Below are 25086 nucleotides of genomic sequence, written 5' to 3'. Positions count from 1 at the left end.
GCTCTTGTTTGACCACCTCCTGAGCCACAGGTTATTTTTTGTTAAGCCCCGCCCACTTTTCTTTAAGCCCCGCCCACTTTTGTTAAGCCCCGCCCACTTTCCACAAGGTATTCAATAAGCCCCGTCCACTTTTCATAAGCCCCGCCCACTTTTGCTAAGCTCCGCCCACTTTTCATAAGGTATTTTCTAAGCCACGCCCACTTTTCATAAGCCCCGCCCACTTTTGCTAAGCTCCGCCCACTTTTCATAAGGTATTTTTCTAAGCCACGCCCACTTTTCCTAAGCTCCGCCTGCTTTTGCTAAGCCCCGCCCACTCTTACATCATTTCCAGTTCATCTCTGACTCACAAAGAAATCACTAGAAAATTACAGGATGTTATGGTTTTGAAAAATTTCCCAATGAAGGCTTGCCTCGGCTTGCCCAGGGAATTTCCAAAGGAAACCACACCCACCAGTCTTTCTCTATAAAAGCTTCAAACCCAGGCTCCATTTTAAACATTTGTTCTTGCTGGCAATGGTGTGCTGTGTGCTTGCCTCGAACTCTCTGTCTTGTATGGAACTCAACCTTCAAGTTGATGAACTGGATTCAAACCTCTTATCTATTGAGGTAAGATTTTTATTTTCCTATTTTCAAACTTTGATTGAAGCATACTCATTTAATAATTAAATAACTTAATTAATACATTATTATTTTCTCTCACAGGAAATTGTATCTGAAATACAAAATGAAAATACTGCTTTTGCTACAACTTGGGAGGAAATTGTTGGCTTGGTTGAAGACCTTATGAGCGACCAAGACCTTGAGTGGGATGACTTTGGTGTTCCTTGGAACTCTCTGTCTTGTATGGAACTAAACCTTCAAGTTGATGAACTGGATTCAAACCTCTTATCTGTTGAGGTAAGATTTTTATTTTCCAATTTTCAAACTTTGATTGAAGCATACTCATTTAATAATTAAATAACTTAATTAATACATTATTATTTTCTCTCACAGGAAATTGTATCTGAAATACAAAATGAAAATACTGCTTTTGCTACAACTTGGGAGGAAATTGTTGGCTTGGTTGAAGACCTTATGAGCGACCAAGACCTTGAGTGGGATGACTTTGGTGTTCCTTGGAACTCTCTGTCTTGTATGGAACTAAACCTTCAAGTTGATGAACTGGATTCAAACCTCTTATCTGTTGAGGTAAGATTTTTATTTTCCTATTTTCAAACTTTGATTGAAGCATACTCATTTAATAATTAAATAACTTAATTAATACATTATTATTTTCTCTCACAGGAAATTGTGTCTGAAATACGAAATGAAAATACTGCTTTTGCTACAACTTGGGGCGAAATTGTTGGCTTGGTTGAAGACCTTGAGTGGGATGACTTTGGTGTTCCTTGGAACTCTCTGTCTTGTATGGAACTAAACCTTCAAGTTGATGAACTGGATTCAAACCTCTTATCTGTTGAGGTAAGATTTTTATTTTCCTATTTTCAAACTTTGATTGAAGCATACTCATTTAATAATTAAATAACTTAATTAATACATTATTATTTTCTCTCACAGGAAATTGTGTCTGAAATACGAAATGAAAATAATGCTTTTGCTACAACTTGGGGCGAAATTGTTGGCTTGGTTGAAGACCTTATGAGCGACCAAGACCCACAGAACGAGTTCGTCCTTGATGACCCAACCAAAGAGTTATACCTTGGAGACCAGCAAAATCCTGAAAAAGAGTTTTACAGCAATAGTACTCATTGTGAGTTATCAAGACAATACCCACTGAACAAGTTATACGTTGATGAGCCAGAATACAAGTTTTACCTTGGAGACTCACAAATTTTGAAAAAATCAGTAAATGAGTTCTGCCTTGATGGTTTAAATAACTACCTTGGAGACTCAGGAAAAGGGTTCTGCCAAGATGGTTCTAAATATGGGAACTACCTTGGAGACTCACAAATTTTGAAAAAATCAGTAAATGAGTTCTGCCTTGATGGTTTAAATAACTACCTTGGAGACTTGGAAAGTTGGGGTTATTTTGAAGACTTGAAATGCGACCACTCTTTGGGATTTAAACCTATCAAGAAAGTTCTTACTCCCTCTTTCTATGTCATCAAACCTGAAAGCCTTAAAAGACAGAATTGGAAGAAGAGAAAAAAAAAATAACGTAAAATATATATATATAGGTGGAAATCTCATTTTGAAAAAGACTGTGTTGGGTGAGGATTGAGTTGGGGTTGAGATTTTGAATGTGAGGGTTGGGGTTGAGATTTTGAATGTGAGGGTTGGGACACACACACACATACACATCAACAAACAAAAGTTAAGCCTTGACTATTCAGTTGAGGATTCTGTGTTTGGGGTTCACAGATGTAAGAACGTCCACCCCTTGACACACATTATATACTGTTATACACCTCGGACTTGGCCCTCGAGTGTCCACAACGGTGTATAGTAGGAGGGAGTGAAGCGCCAACCTATTGCTCCCATTGCACACACACACACACACACAAACAAAAGTTAAGCCTTGACTATTCAGTTGAGGATTCTGTGTTTGGGGTTCACAGATGTAAGAACGTCCACCCCTTGACACACATTATATACTGTTATACACCTCGGACTTGGCCCTCGAGTGTCCACAAAGGTGTATTATCTGCTTAGTTTTGTCTTTTGTAATTCCTGTGAATAAAATGAACCTAAAATCTCTTCCCCTTCCAAATCATATATTTTATAAGTCCAAGGAACTGTATCTATTACATCAACAATTTTAAAAAGTTCTTTCGTCCATCGTTCAGTAAAACCCTTTTCAAAATGAGATTTCCACCTATATATTCTTACGATATCACCAACTTTGAACTTAGGTTTTCTGACATTAATCTCTTTTTCATATTTTAATTTTGTAAATGTTTCTGGTGGCTTCATATTCGTTGACATGTGAATCGTGTCATTATACTTATCCACAATATCCTGAATAAAAGATGACCATTGTTGTGAACCGAGTTGTGTGAATTTTTTATATAGTCTCTCTTTTAAGGTACGATTAAAACGTTCAACAACAACTGCCTTCCCTTCATTAAAGGTACTGTATGATGTAATACTGTTATTTTTTAGAAAATTCATAAATGTCTTGTTATAAAACTCTCTACCCTCATCAGTCCACAATTTTTTAGGTTTTTTTTTTTTTTTTTTTTTTTTTTTTATACCTTGGTCGAGGCTCGTATGAGAGCTAACACACAACTCACAGCAAGGAGGCATGAGACAAGAGGGGCGGGAGTGGAAGGGACAAAACATTGGGGAACAGACACAGGTGAACTGTGGAAGGGAGAGGGATGGGGATGGGACGGGGAACATGGCGAGGGGAAGGTTTTCTCTTACTTTTATTAAATATCTGTTGAAAAGCTAACATAAGAGTATTACCTGTTTTGTTTTTTAAAGGGACAACCCACGCATATCTACTCCTCAAATCAATAACGGTTAAAGCATACTTGTACCCCTTATCATTATTGAGTTCAATCAAATCAGCAGACCAGATATAATCAACTTCCTTGGAATAAACTTTCCTTCTCTGAAACTTTGTGAATATTGGTTTATGTAATTCATCAGCTAATTGCTCTTCAGTCTTAATGGCATCATTAGAGCCGATAAGTTTTTTGAATTTCCAAGTCCAAGTTTCAATTTAGCACTAATCATCTTCTTCACGATGAACCTATCAACTTTTTCTCTCAAGGTTGGATTTTGTATCAGAGACAAATTATACAACATTTCTCTATCGGCTTCATGCTTTTCTTCCAACGTTGTGGTATTCCCATAATCAATATCGTGTCTCATGCACACTTCATCAACTCTATTGATTGGTTTACTCCAGGATTTAGGATTGTCTGCCTCATCTAATCTTTTATCCAAGTTTGTGCCTGGACCACAGAAAGAATAACCTGGAAGATGTAATTCCCCTGGTATTCCAGTAGTTGTAAATTTACTTCCTGATAAAAACTTTTGTATATCTCCTCCGAGTTTGTGTTTGGAGATAAATTGATTTTTTTTGAACCACACACCGAACATATACCTTTTTGTATAACCCTGTTATTTTTACTTTTAATATATGAAATATTTTTAGTATTAGTTTTCTTTTTACATTTGAGACAATAACTCATTTATTTATGAGAAAAATTCCTGCAGAGTGCAAAAACCTTTTTAGTTTCCAACATGCACATTTGAATCTTAATTTTTAAAACATAAAGAATCCTTAGAAATGCCTTCACTCTCTCCTCCATTTATTGAAGAAAAAACTTGAATTAAAATGAATAGCTTGACGATGTCAATAGTCTTGAAGAAAATATTGCAAATAGACTTGTCAATTCTTTGTTTTCCTCCTCGGTGGGTTGAGTTATTTTCTGTAATACCACCAATCTTTTTTGAATCTCACTGGTTTCCATATTTTGATATTTATTCATTCTCTCTCTTCCCTCCCTCTCTCTCTTCTCCTTTTCCTCCTTCTCTTTCTTCTCCCTCTCTCTCTTCTCTCTTTCCTCCCTCTCTCTATTCTCTCTTTCCTCCTTCTCTCTCTTCTCCTTTTCCTCCTTCTCTTTCTTCTCCCTCTCTCTCTTCTCTCTTTCCTCCCTCTTTCTATTCTCTCTTTCCTCCTTCTCTCTCTTCTCCTTTTCCTCCTTCTCTTTCTTCTCCCTCTCCTCCTTCTCCTTTTCCTCCTCTTCCCTCTCTTCTTCAACTCCTTCCTCATCCCTTACTATCCTTGAATCGCTTACACCCCATAGAATATTATACATATATTCATCAGGATTTCTTGTTATTCCTGTATCCAAAATAATTTTTTTACAACAGGAAACCAATAAAATTTCTTTTGAATTTCTAAAAGAGCCTTACCTTTTCTTAACCTTATAATTTTTTCATTATTTAACATTCTAATTAAATCTAAAGTTGTCGGTTTATCAACATCAGCATAATGCCAATCTTTTATTGAAAATACCTCATTCTTATGTTGTAGAACATATTTATTAAAATACCGAATACCCTTTTCTTGAAGGTATGCTTGGACACAGAAATGATAATTTTCTTGAAGCCTTCTTGCTGTCATTTATGTATTAGAAATATATGTTAGAATAATATTATGGCACGAAACACCTCCCCATCTTCCCATAGTTAAATCATTTTGTATTTCCTTACTTATTATATATAATCCTGTTTTTTCTGTTTTCATGAGATAAACAAGGGCAAAACCATTATTATATTTACCCTTATTAAATTCTTTTATTTGTTGTTTACTAATCGTGGCTCCACAAAACTCATTCTCGATACCAAGTGCATAATATTCTTCCTTACGAGACTGATTTAATTGTTCCAGGTCTTCAAGGTTAATTTTAAATGACCAATTATACCCTAAATCATTCATATCATACCCCCATTGTTCTATTCTCATACAAACGATACGCCCTTCTTTATAAAAATTTATTTTAATTCGAACTGTGAATTCTGTATGACCTGGAGATAATATCAACACTTCTGTATCTTTGGAATACACAGCCGTTTTATTTAAGTATATATATTGTGATAAATCGTTTAATCTCACCAAGTCATTCGCGTCAGTTGGGCTTGGATAATTTTTTAATTTATAAGCATTTTTCATGTTAATATTTTTGTTTATATTATATTTATGTCATTCAGCCTGTGCCTTTGTATAATAATTTGATAAATCAATATCCAGTTCTTGAGATACACCAAAGATAGAACCATCTTTACCAACATAAGTCATTTATATTAGATTAAAAATAATATCATAAAATTTTTTATTTTTGTTGAGTTGAAATAACACATATAGACATAATTGACCACAACACTTGGAATTTAATTCTTGGACTTGAAATGTTTGATAAACACCATTCTGTAAGAATTTTATAACTTCAACAGGTGGTGGAAGACCAAAACTATCAAAATAATATTTGTCTTGATTATTAAAAATACAAACCCAATGAGAACCGTTCCCATTATTATCTTCTAAGTTCATAATAATATTCTTTGTATGTTTCGGCACATTTGTTAATTCATCTCTCATACAAATAACCACATTATGAATTTTTAATTTCTTACAATATTTGGCAAGTTGTAAATTTGATGTTGTATTCTTTCCAAATTCTTTCAACCACTCATCAATGCTCATTTATTTATTAGAAAGATATAATCCATTACCTCTTTTCGTTAATTTTACACCTGCTTGTGCTATAGAAGAAAGCATATCTCCAACTAACAATCTCGCTTTATCAGGCAGACCTTCAAGTTTTTCAGCAAAATCTACAATTACACCACTTCCACTAATTTGTTTCTCCAACTCTTTGTTATGTCTTTCCAATTCTTTTTGAGCCTGGAGTTGAGCCTTCCTTTCGTTGGCAGTTTTGACCGCTGTTGAAATACCACCCGTCAATGCTCCAACCGCACTTAAACCAGCAAATAAAGGAATTAGAAATGGGAGAAATCCTCCACTCGTCTCTCTTATTGAATATTTTTTCAACATTGGTTTTGTCATTTTAATTTTAAGTGAGCCAGTGTCATTCAAGATTTTAACCTGTTCTCTTGTGAGCAAAACATCAATTCTTACTGCTCCTTTTCTCTGAATTGTATTAACGTTAATCGTACAAGGCTTTTGATTTTGAACACAAGATGATAGTTTATGAAGATTGATTTGATTAACATATACCCCAGTTGGTACTTTGCCACTCATTTATTTAACAAAAAATTATGTGAGACTAATCATCACACCATTATCTGTATTAATCTGCAATTCTGTTTCTTCCAAAAGCAAACAATATGTATCAACTTCTTCACTCTCTCCTCTTTCAATGTATAGGGAAGTATCCACTCGATTAGACTTTATAGTTTCCTTTTGAGCGCTCAGGTCAAACGAATAGATTGTATACAAACTTTTAAATGCTGTCATATCCAAAATAGGTTCTTTATTTCCATTACTTTCACACACCTTTTGGTAAGACTTGTATGCTTCAGCAAAATCATTTTTTTCCCAATTAATTTCCAATCTATCTCGTGGATAAAATGTTCCATCTAGAGAAACGCGAAGTTGTTTCACCTTAGCATTATCACTCAATGCATTATTCTTATCAGTCGCAGTATCACCATCTGGCTTTTTAAAAATCATCCACAGATATCGTGGCTTTCCTTCCAGAACACCCAAATTCCACGTGTAAGTAGTTTGATTGAGTTTAACGTGTTGACATCTTCTTTTGAGGTATGATACACTGAGTGGTTTCTTTGAGTTAAGTCTTCGATTCAACATCTCTTCTGTTTTAAGATTAGGAGTATATTCACTGATATACCAACTCATCTCCTCAATTACAAATTTATTCTGTTCACCAAAAGCACTACCAACACCAAAAAGCAATCTATTTTCATTATCATTCCTTTTTAGTTGAAATCTAATTTTAAGACCATACAGAACTTTATCATAATCACAAAATCCAAATATACCTTTAAGAGGAACTGCCACAGTAAAACTATTTTCTGCTTTTGTATCATCATTATACATTCCTTTCCTTTGAATATATCCAGGGTCTGTGTTTGTTCCCGTTGACATATCAGGAATAAAACCTTCGACAGACCCCTTTCCCATTCTATCACTGAATGTATAGAGTGTAAATTTCATCATTTCAGATACAGCAGAGACATAATCAACCGCTTCAACTTCTTGTGTTCCAATATACAATCGCACACTATCAAACATTTTCCAGAAGAAATCATTTACAAGTGTAGCGTTTGTGTTATTCCCAGCCTTAGTGAATTTAAATTTACACAACAAGAAACTTTCGGAGAGATTCAAATAGGTTTGTTGATTATTTATTTCAAAACTTTTTGTACCATTTGTATTCCAGTCTGTTCCAGTTATTGCATTTACCTTGAAGTAATCTTCTTTTTTAGTGGAGTTTGAGATAATAATAGTATCATCCAAATCATAGATACTATCAATTGCTTCCATACTTGTATTTATTTAGGAAAAAAGATGTTAAAACTTTTGAAACCCTGTTCCAAGTATTTGAATTATTTTCTGTCGTTCTTGGGGGACAACTGAGTTTTACCTTTCTTAATTTCTTTTATTGCTTGTAATTTATGAGATTCCTTCTGAGCATCTTTAATACTCTTTACAGCACCTGCTACATTTCCCACAGCAGAAGCAGTTGAACCAATTAGGTCTTTATGTTTAAGAATAGTTGAACCAATACCCATGAGAGTATCAATTATCCCATCTCCTCTAAATTGATGTCCGACACCCCTTTGTCTCTTAGGTTTATAGTATCCTCTACCAAGATACATACCTTCACCCTTGTAGTACGGGGAAAGGAACATCCCATCCCCTGTAATTATTTTATATTTTCCCAACTCGTGTTTCCTCACAATAACCATCGTATTTATTTATTGAAAAACTTCACGTAGGTGAATTCTGATGGATATAACTTCTCCATTAAAAGAAATCACACGATTATCTTGGTCGGTTATCCTAAAATTTACTCTGTGTATGGTTTTTCCTGACACAGGTAGATAAACCAAATTTTTAGGTTCCATATTGAATTTATAACCAATTGGGGTTGAGTATGCGCTGAATGAAAATATTGTATTTGTTTTTAATCCATCATTATAAGCACCATCAATCAAATCACAGTGAATTAACACCGAATTTATTCCTGAGGATATTTGAATGACATTATCACTGTAAAACGTCCCATTAGTTTCAATCTTTTTGAGGAGAAACCTAATAACTCTCTAAATGAATTATCAATTGTGAAATCAACCTTGTAGTTATTTTTAACTTTAATCGTTGATTTTGAAGTATGTTTTTGAATGTTTATAACAATATTTTTTGGTTCATCACCCTGTTCTTTCATAAGACGAGCAATTTCGGAAGATATTTGAGAAATCTCGTATGCTCCGGTGAGACTGTTATCGTTTTGTATCCACTTCCCGGATTATAACTAAACTTGTCATTTTTCTCGGTTATATTAAATAAGGTATTATAAGTTTCCATGGACAATAAAGATGCCTCATATTCTTTTGTTGTGTCAAGTTGTAGTGGGTATGGGAATGAAGATGTGTGGTCGCTTGTTGTGAAATTAAAACTCAGGATTGTGCTTCTCATCTTATTTAATATGAGATAAAATGTCTTTATATTGAGATTTATTAATTATTTTCATGTTCATCAACTGGTCTAAAATGGCCGATGCTTCATTAAAACAATTGTTATTTCCAGCCTTCTTACTGCCTAACAACAATAACAGTCTATTAACTAATTGCGATGGGTCATTTGGAAGAAAACTAATACCTGAACCAAGGATACTTAAAGCCTGAATAATGTGTTTCTCCTTCTCATTCTTCCTACTTTTACCAAAAAGAATAACCTTATAATTTAGAGTGTTCAGCAAATCAATATATACTCTATCATCATTATTTTCCATATCCAATGGTTTATCAATATACTTTGATTCATCCCTCACAGTTGAACCTTGTCTTCCATCTTTTGTGAGAAGAAACATTAATCTCGGAGTTAGTTTAACAGGGGGTTGAGCAGAACTTAAGAACCTTAATTCATCATTAAATATCAATACCTTTTCTTGAACAAGATGAAATATTGCTGGTTGTTCTGTTGGAATGAGTCCTGCTTTGGTTTTTGAATCCGCTGAATATTCATTGTTTTGAATAGCATTCACAATATAATCAGGGGGTTGATTAATCTCTTCCAGTTGTTGAAATAAACCTTCATCATCATATTCTCATTCTCCTAAATGCTCTAATTCTTCCTCCGTCATTTGACTGAAATCTTTTAACATTTGAAGCTTTCTAGGAGTATATTCTACTGTGGGAACTGTGGAAACATCTTTCATTTTTTCTTGGGAAGTTTTTAAAAGTGGTTTAAAAAATTTCTCTTGTTTTTTTCAAATGCTTCTTCGCCCGTTAGTTTCTGTCTGCGTTTCTTCTTTATGTCTTCCTGTTGTTTTACAACTTTTGAAACCAACTCTTGATGTTCCTTAAATCTTCTTGCTCTTTCTTTTGTATCCATTTATTTATTGTAAAATATCATTTAATGAATTGTAAAGATTAACAGGGAAATTTTCCTTTTCTTCATCATTCAAGTAGATGTGTTCAAATAAATCCTTTTCTTTAAATATTTCATCAAATTCTTTATTAACATTAATGCGAGTTGTAATTTCTTCTTCACTAATCCTTGCATCTCTGCTTTTCATACGTTTGCGTTGAGTTTCTTCATCAACATCAAAACCGAATGATAAAATCTTCACTCCGCTCAGATATTTAATAATTTGTCTCGTTCCTTCTGGATTAGTTTCTAATATCCCAACACCACCAGATTTTAGTTTCTTTAACTCACTCTTACAATGTGAATATTTTGTTGTACCAAGAGAAACCTCCTCAAATATTTGTCCTTCATTCCTCAATCGCATATGTTCCTCCACTGAAATATAGTGATAATCTTCACCTTTTACTTCTCCAGGTCTTATTGCTCTAGTTGTTGTTGATACAATGCGTATCACGGGGTGTTTTTAAGTAAATTTACAATATTCTCATTTGTACTACACAAGAACCTTGATTTATGAAAGTTTTTTCCAGAAGCAGATTTACCCACAAGATTTATAATAATAGTTGTCATTTATATATGTAATTGTTTATAAAACAAAAAATATATCCCTTAATATCTCATCTTGTTTCACAACAATATATTTATATTTTTCAGTCGTGTGCTTCATGTAATCCTCAAATTTCTTTTTACTACATAATGTAGAACAATTATCTCTCCAAAAATTATTGATATCTATTGAATTTAACTTGAATAAAATAAAAGTATTAGCATTGTTTCTGATGGAACGACGAGGAAGTTGAAAGTACGATTGACTAAGATAAATACAATTACAAGAAGAATGTCTCCCTCTTGTGTAGTAGCTGTCCATTACCGTTTGGTTTCTCTCATTAACACAATCATCAAAGATAACGAGGTTCTTTTTTGATTTATTCAAATCTTGGGGAGACGGTATATCATCCGTATTATCACTAAGAATACAAGTTATAAGATTTGATTTCTTTTTACATCTCTGTGTATCACAAAATAGTTGAATTATATCTTCAATGTTATAATCATTTAGGTTTTTTTGATGTTTAAATAAACCGATTATATCTTCTTTTTGAAGACCAGCATTAAAACCTTGTGAGAGTAGTTGATACTCTAGTTGAAAACTCGACTTTGTGAAAATTATTAAATTGTCATAATCTAAAAAGTTGGGAGTGAGGAGCATTTTTAAAAGTAAGCAGGTTTTTCCACATCCACTTGAACCAACGATGAGACATCTTAATGAATTTGGGAGATTTTTATGGTTGTTAAATTTTATCTTATTTTCCCAAATAGGTAAAAAATCATTCATTTATATATTTGAAAAACAGGTTATTTAATTTATTATTGGCTTTTTTAGAAACTCTATATTTTATCCTAAGTTCAGGTTTAATTTCAAGATAATCCATTATTTTATTTATACAATATCTTGTGTTGATATTTCCCTGAAAATTACATCCATGAATAATATACAACAACAATCCTTTGAACATTTCTCTTATACGTTCAGTTTCTTCCCTTGTAAGGAAAGGTGTGTTATCATCCTCATACTTTACATTCATTTCTCTAATCAATCTTGTAAAGTAATTCATTTTTGGTGTAAATCTAAAAGAATTATTTTCCTTTTTATATTTTTTATTATCATTAATTAGAAGATAATCACAGAATATACATTGTTTATAGGCTTTTGACTCTGTGTTTAATCCCCGTCTTTCACACGCAGGACAATTCTCAAATTTGTCATATGGAGAATCAGGAAAGTCTAGCATATTGATAAAGTAAAACTTTACTTAAACTGAAATTCATCTATACTTTCAGTTGTATATTACCATCGATATCGATATACTTTTTTTCATTATCAGATTCAACGACAACATTTTTTATATTAAAGGTAATTTTAAAATTATCGTTAACTACTATTGAACGAAATGTCATTTCACCTGATATATTAACATCCTTTATTTCATCAGGATTTACATCTTTAGGGTTGTTGAAAAAAATACAAATTTCTCCTTGCATATTACAGATGGTCTTATCTTTTCTTTCTAAAGCTTCATCCATAAGGTTTTTGTTCTTTGATACTTTTTCTTGTTTCATTGCTTTTTCTAGTTTTGAATATATTACTAGAAGGAGAGGAGAAACTTTTGTTAGAGATACTTTAATTGATGTTCTACCAGGTATACTAAAAGCCCTTCCACTGAAGGAAATTGAAGAACTCATATTATTTACCATAATAGTTTTTATCCAATAGTTGTTATATTTATCTTTGTTCAATTTTACATCCTTGACATATTTCTCAGTATCTTTAACAAATGAAGAGATTGATTGAAACTTGTCTTTTGTGTCTTGAAACATTGTATTTATTAAGTGAAAAAGTTGGAGGATAAAATGGTTTTAAGCACAGATTCACCTGTAAAACAAACGAAATTTTAATCAAGAAAATTTTAGTTTCAGCAAAGATTTATTATATAAATATGGTGAATACAACATACTGCGATGTTTGTAATCACGAATATAAACATTATAGAAAACACCTCCGAACCAACAAACACACATTTAATCTGTTTCATAAAATATCTCCTCTTGAGTTGGAAAGAAAACATTGTGATATCTGTTCAAAGGATGTTTTGAAGAGTAGTTATAATAAACATCTTCAATCACAAAAACACAAGAAAAATGAGTTTAAAGTAAAGGGAGACTATTATATGAAAACACTGATGGGGCATTTAAAGGGCATATAAAAATAAGGATTTTTCAATTTGGAGAACCCGGTCCATCATCAATAGCTGAATCAATTGAAATAGTGAAACCCGATGTTGAAAAATTTATTAAAAAGACATTAAAAGAAATGAAAACTTTAAAGTTTTATATGGGAGTGAAAATGAATATGAAAAGACAAGATGAAGAACAAACTCCTTATATGAGAACAGATCTTCATTTTATAACATCATTTCAAGATTTTTTGAATAGTGGGGTTTATGAAGAACTATCAAGACAAGAAGAGGATGTTGACAATGCAGTGGTAGGAAGTGGATTCAATATAAAAAAAAAATCATCTTTTTAGATATACACATTCAAAAATCAAACCCTCTTAAAGCTTCTTCTTATATTGAATTTGCAAAAGAAATAAAACTAAAGAAGGCAGTTGTTAATATTAAGAACAATGATAATAAATGTTTTCTCTGGTCTGTTCTTGCTCACTTACATCCACCAAAATGTAATTCAGAAAGAGTAAAACAATATATGAAATATGAGAATACCTTGGACATTAAAGATTTTAAATTCCCAATGCCACTAACAGATATTCCTAAATTTGAGAAAAAGAATAATCTTTCTATTAATGTATATGGATTAACGGATACAAACAAAGTTCAAATATTAAAAATTTCAAACAACTATAAAAATGAAGAAACACACATTGATCTTTTATATTTTAGTGTTGGAAAGAATTCACATTACACATACATCAATAATTTATCAAGATTAATCTCTTCTCAGGTATTCAGAACAGCAAACAAAATATATCCTTGTAAGCGATGTCTTCATTCATTTCATACAAAAGAACGATTAGAACAACATTCAAAATATTGTAGTAATCATAAATCAGCTGTAATTACAATGCCTAAACCTGGTGAAAAGATTTATTTTGAAGATTATAATAAATCTATCATGCACCCATTTGTGATATACGCTGATTTTGAATGTATCCTTAAAAAGATAAATACTGCTTCTCCTAATCCAAAAGAACCATATACAAATAAATATCAAAAACATATTCCTTGTGGTTTCTGTTATTATATCAAATCATCTGTTGGAGAAAAGTATAACAAACTTGAACATTATCGTGGAAAAAATGCTTCACAAGAGTTTGTAAAACGATTAGAAAAGGATTGTATAAGACTCACTAAATTAATGAAAGAAACAAATGAACCGATGAAATTAACCAAAGAAGAAAAATTAGAATTTAGAATGAACAATATCTGTCATATTTGTGAGGGGGAAATTAAGGAGTCTAAAGTTAGAGACCATTGTCATCTTACTGGTAAATATAGAGGTCCCGCTCATTCCTGTTGTAATCTTAATGATAAATTACCTTCTTTTATTCCAGTCTTTCTTCACAACAGCGCCAACTATGATACACATCTATTTTCAATGAACTTTCAAAAACACCAGGGAATATTTCTGCTATAACAAACACAAGTCAAAAGTATATTTCATTTTCAAAAATGATATTCACAAAACCTTTAACTCGTATTAGGTTTCTAGATTCTTACAAGTTTATGGGAACACCACTAGCCTACCTCGCATCAAATCTAAGCTCCACGGACTCTTTTCCAAATCTTAATTCATTCTTTCCAAAAGAGGAAATTCTCACTAAAGAGGAAATTCAGATTAAAGAGAGAATTCAAAGTAAAGAGGAAACTCTAATTAATGAAGAAATTCTAACTGAAGATGAAATTCTAATTATAAAGAAAATTCGAACTAAAGAGGAAATTCAGATTAAAGATGAAATTCTGATTAAAGAAGGAATTCTTACGAGAGAGGAAATTCAAACAAGGAATGAAATTCAAAGTGAAGAGAAAATTCTTACAAGTAAGGGAATTTATCCTTATGATTATATGGATTCATTTATGAGATTTAAAGAAACACAACTTCCTTCAAAAGAAAGTTTCTATAATAACCTTTATGAAGAAGAGATAAGTGATAAGGAATATAAACACGCACAAGAAATATGGAAAATATTTAAGATAAAGAACCTTGGAGAATATCATGATTTATATCTAAAAACAGATGTTTTATTGTTAGCTGATGTGTTTGAGGCTTTTAGAACACTCTGTCATAATAAAAATTGTTATGGATTAGACCCTGCCCACTATTTCACAGCTCCTGGTTTAGCTTGGAGTGCAATGTTGAAAATGACAAAACAAGATATAGATTTAATCAGTGATGTTGATATGCTTTTGATGATTGAGAAGTCCAAGAGAGGTGGAATATCACAAGTATGTTCAAAAAGATATGCGAAAGCAAATAATAAATATCTCCCAAATTATGATAGTGAAAAAGATAGTAATTATTTGATGTATTTTGATGCTAATAATTTGTATGGATGGGCAATGTCTCAATCTCTACCTTATGGTAAATTAGAGTGGGTGGAAGAAAAGGATTATGAAAAGGCTTTGATGAATATTGTTATTTCTTCTCAAGAGGAATTGAATGACGAAGAAGAAGGTTATTATTTTGAAGTTGATTTGAGGTACCCGAGTGTTCTTCATAATAAGCATAAAGACCTTCCTTTTGCATGTGAGAAAGAAACCCCAAAGAAAGAATGGTTCAGTGATTATCATAAAAGTTTTAATATTAAAGGCAAATCAACAGAAAAGTTATTAACAACATTCTATGATAAAGAGGGATATGTTTTACATCAGAGAAGCTTAAAACAATTTTTGAGAGAAGGATTGAGAGTAGCTAAAATTCATAGAGTTTTAAAATTTAAACAAAGTCCTTGGGTGAAAAAGTATATTCAATTCAATACAGATATGAGAGCAAATACAAAAGTAAAATTTGAAGGGGACTTTTATAAATTAATGAATAATGCTGTATTTGGAAAGACTATGGAAAATGTTAGAAACAGGCAAAACATTAGATTCGCAACATCTTGGAAAGAAGCTTCGAGATTGATAAATAAACCAAGTTTTGAGAGAGAAGAGGTTTTTTCAGAGAACTTTTCTGCAATTCATATGAAAAAGGAAAGTATTGTAATGAATAAACCAATTTATATTGGAACAGCAGTTCTTGATTTATCAAAGATATTGATGTATGATTATTTGTATAATGACTTAAAGAAAGAGTATGGTGAAAATGTTTCATTGTTGTATATGGATACTGATAGTTTTATCCTAGATATAAAAACTGATGATGTTTATGAAGATATGAAGAAAAATATTGGCGTATATGATACAAGTAATTTCAGCAAGAAGAGTGAGTTATTTTCCAAAAAGAATGAAAAGGTTATTGGTAAGTTTAAGGATGAGTTGGGTGGAAAAGTAATGAGTGAGTTTATTGGATTGAGAGCAAAGGCATATGCTTATAAGTATGGTGAACAGATTGATAAGAGGTTAAAGGGAATAAAGAAATATGTAATAAAGAAATCAATAACTTTTAGAAATTATTATAATTGTTTGATGAATAAGAAAGCAGAATATAGGAAAATGAATACAATAAGAAGTTATAAACATAACATATATAGTGAAGAAGTAAATAAAAAGGCATTAGGAGCCTTTGATGATAAGAGATTTATTTTAGATAATGGAATAGATTGTGTTCCATATGGATATTGTATGATAGAGTGTATAAAATAGATTATGTTTTAACGATGGGAAGATGGGTTAGGGTTTTTTAAGGGCTACCGCCGCCTTTTTTCACAATATATAAATGGTTAAACCAAGTATTAATCAAACTAAAGAGTGGAGAAAATCTCAGTCTTGGTATATAAATGGAAAACATAATGAATGTGAAAAATACCAAATAAGTCTTATTGAAAAAATAACTAAAACAAAGGTAAATAAAACAAATAAGCGAATTAATTTAAAAACTAGTAAGTTAGAGGATGTAAAGAAAAAAATGAATATCCTTGAATGGACTGAAAACTTTGATGGTTATCAATTGAACAATGAAAAAACAATTTACTATAATCTCAAAATGATATGTGGCTCAGGAGGTGGCCAGATGAGAGCATTAAGAGAAGTTTATCATTTCGTAATGACACAAAAGGGGTATCTTCAAAAATATAAAGATTCAAATGTTTTGTTTGTCAATATTTTAGATGGGGATTATTGTGCAAAGAAAATTAAACTATTGAAGGAATTTGAGAATGAACAAATCTTTATAGGTTCAATGAGTGAGCTGTTCAACCCCCAGGTGTTCAATTCAATGAGGTTCAACCTCCAAGTTAAAAGGGGAGACAAATAAATATACCTTGGGATAAAAAGGGGGTTTATTTTTAGGGAAAAAAATATGAATCGCTGAAAATCCCCCATTCATTTACATGGGGAAAAGTGAGCCAGAATCAGTATTCTTACCCTACTTATATATGTATGTATATATATATATATATATATATATATATATATATATATATATATATATATATATATATATATATATATATATAAATCCTTAAATAAAACGGCTGTGTATTCCAAAGATACAGAATTGTTGATTTTATCTCCAAGTCATACAGAATTCACAGTTCCAATAAAAATAAAATTTTATAAAGAAGGGCGTATCATTTGTATGAGAATAGAACAATGGGGATATGATATGAATGATTTAGGGTATAATTGGTCATTTAAAATTAACCTGGAAGACCTGGAACAATTAAATCAGCTTTGTAAGGAAGAATATTATCCACTTGGTGCTGAGAATGAGTTTTGTGGAAGCAAGATTAGCAAACAACAAATAAAATAATTTAATAAGGGTAAAATCAGTCATGGTTTTGCCATAGTTTATATCACTAGTACGGGCCCGTAGGTGCGTGCCCGTAGGTGAGTGCCAGTATGTGCAGCCTCTCTCTCTCTCTCTCAAACCTCGAAAAGGCACATCTGCGGGTCCCCAGCAATATTCCTGGCAAGTTTCAATCGTGCAAAAGAAATAATAAAAAATAAATAAATAAACATTAATTGTGATGTTATTCGTGATGTCATAGCACCGTGTCCTGTCATTGGTCGACAGATAAATGGCTGTAACTTGGGAACCGCTCGTCCGATTAATATCAAACCTTGAAACGCACATCCGTGGGGCCCCGGCAATATTCCTGGCAAGTTTCAATCAGATCGGACTGTCGATCGTGCAAAAAAAAAAAAAGAATAAATAAACATTAATTGTGACGTCATTCGTGACGTCATAGCACCGTGTCTTGTCATTGGTCGACAGATAAATGGCCGATCGATATCAAACCTCGAAAAGGCACTTCCGCGGGTCCCCGGCAATATTCCTGGCAAGTTTCAATGAGATCGGACCGGCGGTCGTCGATAAACGGCGGTCGCAGACAGACAGACAGACAGACACACACACAGAGATTGCTGGAATTATAGATAGATGAAAACACAAAGATCAGGATTATATATAATAAGTAAGGAAATACAAAATGATTTAACTATGGGAAGATGGGGAGGTATTTCCTGTCATTATATTAATGTCATATATTTCTAATACATAAATGACAGCAAGAAGGCTTCAAGAAAATTATCATTTCTGTGTCCAAGCATACCTTCAAGAAAAGGGCATTCGGTATTTTAATAAATATGTTCTGCAACATAAGAATGAGGTATTTTCAATAAAAGATTGGCTTTATACTGATGTTAATAAACCAACAACTTTGTATTTAACTAAAATGTTAAATAATGAAAAAATTATTAAAGTTAAGAAAACGCAAGGCTCTTTTAGAAATCCAGAAATTTTTTCATTGGTTTCCTGTTGTAAAAAAAAATTTTGGATGCAGGAATAACAAGAAATCTTGATGAATATATATATGATATTCTATGGGGTGAAAGTGATTCGAGGATAGTAAGGGATGAGGAAGGAGTTGAAGAAACAGAGACAAGAGAGGAGGAAAAGGAGAAGAGAGAGAGAAGGAGGAGAGGGAGAAGAGAGAGAAGGAGGAGAGAGGGAGAGAGAGAGAGAGAGAGAGAGGGAGGCAAGTGAGAAGAGAATGAGGCAAGGGAGAAGAGAGAGAAGGAGGAGAAGGAGAAGGAGGAAAGCGAGAGAGAGAATAAATAAATATAAAAATATGGAAACCAGTGAGATATTAAAAAGATCAAAGGTATTACAGAAAATAAATCAATCTCAATGCACCGAAGAGGAAAACAAAGAATTGGCAAGTCTATCAGAAATATTTGCGTCAAGACTATTAACATCGGTTTCAGGGAGAAGATATAAATGAGAAAGTGGAGATAAAGAAGAGAAAGAAGGAAAAGATTATATTATTGATGTTGTTGGTGTGATTGACTTTGATTAAAGTTTTACATTTTTTTTCTTAAAGAAATGGAACAGAGAGTGAAGACATTTCTGAGAATTCTTTATGTTTTAAAAATTAAGATTCAAATGTGCATGTTGGAAACTAAAAAGGTTTTCACACTCTGTAGGAATTTTTCTAAAAATTTAATGAGTTATTGTCTCAAATGTAAAAAGACAAGCTCAAATGAGCTAACATCCTCGTACTCTTAATGATGACGTCATAAAACGAATATGACGTCATTGTGATGTATCAGGTTTGCGATAAATTATCTGTGCTAATGCCCGGCTTGATTCCCACAAACAAAATTCAAACAGCTTGCCTAGTTTCGGAGATAATGGTTTCGGCGATTTCCATTAGCGGCGATATGACGTCAACTTTTTTTCTCGGAAGAATTTCCAAAATCGGAGATGGTTACTGCCTGCGCGTGGGCTTTCTGCATATACATGGAAAGTTTCACGAAGATTCGAAGAAAACTCAGGGTTGTGAAACAAAAAATGTCAAAAAATAGGAATGACGTCATAAAAATTGATATGACGTCATCGTGATGTATCATATGTGCGGTATTTCATCTCTGCTAATGCCCTCTTCGATTCCCGCCAACAGAATTCAAAAAGCTTGCCTAGTTTCGGAGATAATTTTTTAGGCGATTCCCATTAGCGGAGATATTTTGACGTCATAACTTTTTTTCTGGGAGGAATTTTCAAAATCGGAGATGGTTACTGTCTGTGCAGGATATTTTTACATATTATGCCAAGTTTCAGGAAGTTTCAATGAAAACTGTAGGCTGTGAAACAAAAAAGTCCACAAGAAGAAGATGTAGAACAATAACATGAGTAAGACTTTGAGATCCTCCACGAGGATCTAAAAACTAATATCAAAAATATCTCATATTTTAAAAGTAAAAATTACCCCCGTGTGGGGGTGATGGTCATCTCTATAATACCACAAGTTCTCAATGTTCAGCTCAGGTAACGGCGAAACAGTCCAAACTAACCGTTTACATTGAAATAATTCACAGAGATACACTCGGATAATATTACTAATGACATAATTAATAAATACGTATTGTTCATTTAGTACCCGGATTAACACATCAGAATCACCAGTAAGTGCAATTCGTGGTTTTCCGGTCCGTCCACTCTCTGGGGACATTTCACTTCCGGTTGTCGAAAAAAAAACGAATCTAATCTAAATCTAAACGGAATCTAAATCAAACACAATATCTACCCTTAAAAATTCTACTTTACTAAAACCCCCAAAAATGTACGCTATGCATAACACTCACCTATTGTTCGTGTGACACCTTGCACACTATCTGTGTGTGCTTTGAAGTCTGGGTCGTGACTTGAGATGGCCAGTCTCATTCAGCCCATCAGGTGGGCATCTGTGAGATGAGTGCGATACTTGGACTTCATGATTTTCTTCTGGGAAAAAGCTATCTCACAGAGGTATGTGGAACCAAAGTAGGCCTTCACCATGAGCACACAGGGTGTCATAACAGGGTACTTCTCCTTGTTTACAAGACCCCAAAAGTCTTTGTCCCTTGACCTAGCTTTCAGTTCGATGTCATTTGTATGGTGATTATCTCCATGTCAAGTCCACTGCTTTGTTGCTGAAATTTTGCTGTCAGTTCTCCAATGACCACTTGAAGAAAAGGATTTGACACAAACCTAATGATTTGTTCCATCTAGCCTCCCTCTTGAAATCATCTGTTGAATTCCTTTTCCAATTTGTTCAGGTGCTCACATAATTTTTTATCTCCAACACCGAAGGTGAAGGAGGTTCTGTTTTCACCCCTTTCTGTCTGTCTGTTTGTCTGTGTGCAGGATATCTCAAAAAGTTGTGGACGGATTCGGACGAAACTTGGTGGACACGTTGGGCATGTGACAAGAAAGAATCGATTCAATTTTGGTGAAGATCCGAATCCGGATACGATAATTATTTGATTTTTAAAGTGATTCTTTACCGGTGAGAGATAGGGCCAAAAAACGATATTTCAAAAATGGATTGGGCCCGATATGTTCTCGTGGATCAGGCATTGCATGGCGGAGGTAAGTGCTCTACCGAGTGCCCTTCTAGTTTGGTACGGAACCCTTTCTCTGACGTTTTCTTGGATTTTCTTGGGATTTGGGAAGTGCTCTGTGGTCCTCAACTGGGAGGACCACAGGACCAGTGTGAACTTGAACACATTCAATGCACTGATCACGTGTGATAAGTCTGTCCCTCCCCTGCAGTTCGTGATTCAGCTCGTTCAGCTTTGCCGCTACGATTGAAAGAAATCCCCAAGTCTAGAAACCACACATTATCTGATAACTCCCGCTGTACACCTCATTTCTTGATTTAATAAGGGTGACACTTTCAAGGATCAGATCCAAATATATCTGAAGGACTTTTCCTCAACTTGATCAACTCACATCTTCATGAAGGATTAGTTCACCATAGGTGACATCAAGCTCATTGAGTAACGATTTGAACGAGGGATGATGCAGAGCTCCTGGAATGAATCAAGTTGACGATCTTGACAACTGTCATTATATGAGAAAAGTCAATAACCTTGCTCGGTAGTGCTTGTTGGGGGATGATACATGTAGCATGGTAATTGACAAAGGAGGGAATTCAGGATAATTTCAACAAAGTGCAATGAGGCCTGCATCGACACCCAGATTTGCCGGTGCACCATCAGTTGTGATTGAAAGCAGTTTCTTGATCGGAATGATTTTCTCAGTCACATATCTTTTAAATTTGTTGTAGAAATCTTCGCTTCCTGTCCTCGGAGTGGCAAAAGATTGAGAAAGTCCTTCTTTGTTGTTGAGTCTGAATGCCGTGCAAGCAAAAGCACCATTATCACAGAACCTTCCTGGAGAGGGTGCCATCGAGTCATGGTTATCACTGTTGCCACAGAACCTTCCTGGAGATGGTGCCATCGAGTCATTATTTTTTTTTTCATGACAATGTCAAGGCTCGCATAAGAGCTAACATACAGGACGTATAACAAGGGAAGCAGGATACAGGAGTGATGGGAGAGGGAAGCAGAAAACAGTGGGGAACAGACACATGATGAGACCCTGTGGAAGGGAGAGGGATGGGGCGGGATACACATGGTAAACAAGATGGGCACCACAGGGAGTTATTTGACACATTTTATTACTTATTCATGCCAGTTGTTTGTGTCATTCATGATATCCTTTAAAACAGGAAGTTTCCTGTTGGGAATGATTTTCAATTTTTATTTGACAGCAAGGCAGACAAACAGAAATCTTCCAGCACGCAACATCGCCGGGGCGCCCGGCGATGCCGCCTTGCAGCACATGGAGTCAGAATTGGGAGGGAGTGGTGTACAATAATTGATTGATTGATCGATTGCAGAATTAAAATAAATAATTAATAATCATAAAATAAATAATTTCTCAATCAATTGCCGAGTAACATACTGAAACCACCACTGTTTCATCCGAATCTGTAACTTTTTGAAAATTTAGTAATTCATCGAAAAATGAATAACTAATCGATTAATCAATAAATCAAAAAATACCCTTTATAGCCAAATAACTTGGTCACAGTCATGTCCAAATATCAGCTTCTTCGCTCAAAATATGCCTGAGATATTGCCAAGATGAGAAAGAAAATAAATAAGTCATTAATAATCGATAATAAACAGATGTTTGGTACTACAGAACTTTGATATGGATACAAGCAAACATGACATAATAGTGACCAAAGCTTTTCGTGCTGCACTCTTCAGGGTAAAAATCGCAGCAAGTGAAGGAGGAAGTGAAGCTGAGTGCTTTATACGCAGGTCTCAATAAGGTAGACGCTGATTGGTTCAACCGTAATGACGGCCTCTTTTATGACGTCATTTTACAACCATGATGTCATTACGGTTGAACCAATCAGCATCTACCTTATTGAGACCTGCGTATAAAGCACTCGGCTTCACTTCCTCCTTCACTTGCTGCGATTTTTACCCTGAAGAGTGCAGCACGAAAAGCTTTGGTCACTATTATGTCATGTTTGTTTGTATCCAAATCGATAATAATGAAGTAATTAATCAATCAATTAATTAATCAAAAAAATTTTTAAACATTTTTGCCAAAGCACATCTTCACTTTTGTCCCCAAATTTCAGCTTCCTCGATCGAAGGATGGCTGAGATATCTCCTGGACAAACAAACAAGCAAAAAAACCACAAGTATCGGTGTTCAAAGTACACCACCCCCCGTGCCAAATAAATAAAAAAACAATCATCCAGCACGCGACATCACCAAGGTGCCTTCGGTGCCTGGCGATGCTGCCTTGCAGCACGTGGAGTCGGAATTGGGAGGGAGAGGTGTACAATCATTGATTGATTAATTGCATAATAAAAATAAATTTACCATTGTACAATCATTAATTTCTTAATCAATTGGCTGATAGCACACCAAAACCACAAATGTTTCATCCGAATCTGTAAATTTTCGAAAATTAAGTAATTAATTGAAGAATGAAATAATTAATTGATTAATCAAAATATCAAAAATACCCTTAAGACCCAAATCACTTGGTCACTGTCATGTCCAAATGTCAGCTTCCTTGCTCAAAAGGTTCCTGAGAGATTTGCAGGATGAAAAATAAAATAAATAAGTAATTAATAAATCAATAATAATTAAGTAATTAATGTATTAATTGATTAATCAATAAATCAAAAATACTCTATAGCCAAATCACTTGGTCACCATCATGTCCAAATATCAGCTTCCTTGCTCAAAAGGTTCCTGACATATTGCCAGCATGAGAAAGAAAATAAATAAGTAATTAATAAATCGATAACAATTAAGAAATTAATCAATTGATTGTTTAATCAAAAACATAAAAAATAACATTTTTGGCAAAGCACATCTTCACTTTTGTCCCCAAATTTCAGCTTCCAAGCTCAAACAATGGGTGAGATATCTCCTGGAAAAACAAACAAAGAAAGACAAGCCGGAAGGCGGACATGGGTAGTCGGCCGTTGCTAGGCAACGGAGGGGTCCATAGCAACGGTTCGTTCTCACACATAACTAGCACATACCATTAACCTACCATACCAGTTTCATGTATATCTCACTCATAGTCTCTGAGATATAACGAACTTCGTTTTTTTTGTTGTTTTCGACCAGGGTTCATTCAAAGTCTATCTTCTCCGACAGTTTTCATAGGATCCAGCTGGAAATTTTTGACAATATGGCTGAATGTACTGCCCACAGTCACTCGTGGCCCGATTTTTGATTTTCGAAAAAATAATTTTTTTATGATTTTTCAAAAATTTCAAAGTCCCGTTGCGAGGCCACGGTGGTGTCCATAGCAACAGTTCTCATTTGCACACAACGAGGTCATGGTATGAACCTACCAACCAAGTTTCATCGAAATCGCCATTGTATTAACGGAGCACTAGATCGAACAGAGGGACAGACAAACATATCGATGGAAAAAGTGATAATAAGGGTAGAACAAATTACAAAAAATATATATATATATATATATATATATATATATATTTCGACTGGATCGACTACCCAACAAGCCGGTAGGCGGACATGGGTAGTCGACTACCCAATAGAACCTGATGCGATGGGCCCGTTTGATGAGGACTGACCTGAGGATTAAGCACAAGAAAATTCATGATTCTCGCTTCAAGGGTTAATGCTGCAGATTGTTTTTTCGTTAAAACACCCCCACATTTAGAGGTTTTTTGGCCATTGCTAGGCAACGGAGGGGTCCATAGCAACGGTTCTTTCTCACACATAACTAGGACATACCATGAACCTACCATACCAGTTTCATGTATATCTCACTCATAGTCTCTGAGGTATAACGAACTTCGTTTTTTTATTGTTTTTGACCAGGGTTCATTCAAAGTCTATCTTCTCCGACAGTTTTCATAGGATCCGGCTGGAAATATTTGACAATATGGCTGAATGTACTGCCCAACAGTTGCT

General features: G+C 33.9%; 1 protein-coding gene across 3 annotated transcripts in view; it reads left to right on the top strand.

The window, feature by feature from the left end:
* The first annotated feature begins 204 nt into the window (after nt 1-204).
* Nucleotides 205-25086, top strand: part of LOC147022507 (uncharacterized) — a 163944-nt gene continuing 139062 nt past the window's right edge. The window contains exons 1-5 of one of the 3 annotated variants that reach the window (XM_085893485.1): nt 205-606; nt 703-897; nt 994-1188; nt 1285-1461; nt 1558-1750. In XM_085893485.1, coding sequence (XP_085749611.1) covers nt 514-606; nt 703-897; nt 994-1188; nt 1285-1461; nt 1558-1750 — 853 coding nt within the window. In that variant the 5' untranslated portion in view covers nt 205-513. Of the gene's footprint in view, nt 607-702; nt 898-993; nt 1189-1284; nt 1462-1557; nt 2171-25086 lie in introns of those variants that run through there. The other 2 variants (XM_085893484.1, XM_085893487.1) reach the window with 2 other exon arrangements.

The sequence above is a fragment of the Eptatretus burgeri genome, chromosome 8 (assembly GCF_056783735.1).
Source record: "Eptatretus burgeri isolate ZD-2024b chromosome 8, Ebu_testis_v1, whole genome shotgun sequence".
NCBI lineage: Eukaryota > Metazoa > Chordata > Myxini > Myxiniformes > Myxinidae > Eptatretus > Eptatretus burgeri.
The sequence above is the reverse complement of the archived record's forward strand: the minus strand, read 5'-3'. Positions and strand labels throughout refer to the sequence as shown.